The sequence below is a fragment of the Pocillopora damicornis genome, chromosome 10 (assembly GCF_964200805.1).
Source record: "Pocillopora damicornis chromosome 10, jaPocDami1.2, whole genome shotgun sequence".
Lineage (NCBI taxonomy): Eukaryota > Metazoa > Cnidaria > Anthozoa > Scleractinia > Pocilloporidae > Pocillopora > Pocillopora damicornis.
The window spans coordinates 10,096,296-10,098,795 of NC_142679.1; the positions used below are offsets into that span (position 1 = coordinate 10,096,296).

At 33.5% G+C, this 2,500-nt stretch overlaps 2 protein-coding genes across 8 annotated transcripts in view; one reads left to right on the top strand and one right to left on the bottom strand.

The window, feature by feature from the left end:
- LOC113679881 (alpha-L-iduronidase) overlaps nucleotides 1–681 on the top strand; it is a 16,646-nt gene extending 15,965 nt beyond the window's left edge. For all 7 annotated transcript variants that reach the window (XR_016180335.1, XR_016180336.1, XR_016180337.1 and 4 more), the window contains one exon: nucleotides 374–681. Coding sequence is in view for 4 of the 7 variants with exons in the window: in XM_089184522.1 (XP_089040648.1) it covers nucleotides 374–474 (101 nt within the window). In the remaining 3 variants the exon portion in view is untranslated. The remainder of the gene's footprint in view (nucleotides 1–373) is intronic.
- A 658-nt stretch (nucleotides 682–1,339) lies between these two features.
- LOC113664914 (synaptogyrin-2) overlaps nucleotides 1,340–2,500 on the bottom strand; it is a 5,318-nt gene continuing 4,157 nt past the window's right edge. The window contains exon 3 of the mRNA XM_027180533.2: nucleotides 1,340–2,500. This exon is cut by the window's right edge and continues 409 nt beyond it. The gene's annotated coding sequence lies outside the window, so the exon portion shown is untranslated.

The window sequence follows — 2,500 nt, forward strand, 5'->3', positions numbered from 1 at the left end:
TACTACTTGTAGCTGTAATATAGTTCGAGTTCTCATGTTAATTATTGTTTTGACCAACTGTTATGATTGTGCCTGTTCTGCCTTTCTGATACTGAATTTTGAAACTGATTTTGAAAAAGCACCATCAACAAGTGGAAAATTACAGAAGGCATGGCAATAGTGATTCTTAATTGATTTCTGTATCTAAAGGATAATCATTTCCGATCAACACTGCCTTATCGTACATGACTGGAGACTGTTTAAGTTATCCACTATCAGATTAATATAACTTGTTCCACACAATTATCACAAGGCAGCTATTACTGTGGACTACAGCATTGTGTGAGATATTGAATAACATCAAATGGATTTGAATAAATTGTTGGTTTTGCAGCAGACAGAAATAATGTAGGCTGGTATTCCATCGTGGCTGTGGATTACTGGGGAAGATACAGCCCTGGTTCAGTGCCAATCAAACATAACAAGACAAAATAATGATGTCATATTAACCATTTGAAAGTGAATGAATTTTGGGACTCAAAAAAATTGAAATCTAGTTTTTTCAAATATCTACCTTAATATCTAGCACAGTGAAACTTTGTATTATCTTGTACATTAGTTTCATGTTTAGTGTATGACTTAGTTTGTACAAGCTCAACACTCATAATTTAAACAGAATAATTAAAATGGTATTTTTCTTGATAATGTATTCCCAGTACTTATACGAAAAGGTAACAAAATTGACTTGCAATCTTATGGTGTTGAAATATGCATGTAACTACAAAGATCAAATTTAGCTCCCCAACTGTATTTTTTACATCAAAGACCTTTTCCACTTTCTCCCTTATGTAGAGTTTAAGTAAAAACAAATTTAAGTTGTGCACAAGAGGTCGTTTATAATGGTGAGATAACAAATGTCACCATTTCTTGCAAAGTCTTTCAATCTTGTTCAATTTCCAGTGGTTTCTCATGTCTTCCTATATAGTGAAAATGTTCCCCACATCACAGAGTGACAGCTTTTTCTAAGGGACCATGTCACCACTCACACATGTGTCCTACAAATTGAGAAATTCTTGATACCAATATGCCACTGTTTTCAAAAAGTAGGCCAATCCATTCAAATGAAAGATTTGGTGACAACCAAGTCAAAGATTTACCATCCTTCAAGAATATTTATTGTGTGTTGTCCTGGTGTGAACATTTCACCAATAAATTGTTTCTCCAATTTTATGTCTCCAACCCTGAAATTAGTAGGGTGACCCTGAAAGGATTAAAATATTTTTAGTTAGTTCCTTGGTTAATCTGGTTTTGTCTGGGTCTACCAAAAGAAGTCAGAAGAACATGCTTTTGAATCAAGACATTTAAATGCACAAATTTTTAATCTTGTTTGACAACAAGCAGTAAGGCTCACTAGAACCAGTTATAAGGAAGATCTAATTTTATGCTTGTTAAATGGCCTTGAAGGAAGTTTTGCAAGCTTGTTACTCTTACAACAGTCAAGTTGGCTCCTTAATACATCCACAAGTTGCAAAGTGATTAACAATGGGCATAATTTACATACAAGCACAACATTTTAACTCTTTTAAACCCTACCATTCTGCTGAATGTTTCAATTCTTCAAAACTATCACCTCACTTTCCTTTTTAGTTAATTATAACTTATCCTAAAATGACAAAGACTAGGGAATTAAATCATTTTGTCTTGGTAAGATCACTAACAAGATCTGCATGCACAAAATAAGAAGACTAAAAGATAACATAAATTTACGTTTTTAAACTCTGACTTACACTGATTAGGCAACAGCCACTAGGTCATGGTTATTATATCATTTTTTAGCAGTTAACAAATGTAAAAAAAAAACTACAGTGTATTTGTAACAGTACATGTAGTCGCATAATTGATCAACTAAATAGCAGCTCACTCTGAATTGCATATTTGACAAAAAACACTTTGTCTTGTTTTTTAGAAGCTAAAATTTATATCTTGTTGTCAGAAAGGATCAACTGTTCTCCTGTTCTCAACCAAAAATGGAAACCAAAACTAAATAGCTCAGGTGTCTTAGTCTGATTGAACATAAAGAAATAGAATGAATAACCAATTACAGTACCACCACAGGCAAGCAATTAATCAGTAATAAGTCAAACTTAAAAATTTCCCACCTGTAAACAAGGTTGCTCTAAAAATGAAGTGCATAATCAGGGTTGGAAACACATTTTTTAACCAGATTTCACAGCTCTTAACCCTTTAACTCCCAAGATCTGATTGTTAATTCTCCCCTCTAACTGTTACAAACTCCTTTTTAAGAATTTGGTGCTAGATCAAGAGAACCTCTTCCTGATAAGTGTGTATTCTCATTATCTGTTTGCTAGAAAATGAATAGCTATTATAGGGAGAAGTACCACGTTAATCACCTCTGGGAGTTAAAGGGTTAAAACCCCCTTACTCCGAAGATCTCAGTAGAAATTCTCCTTACTGTCTCCCATACAATTCTTATGATGTTAGTTGAGAGAGTTCATTTTTG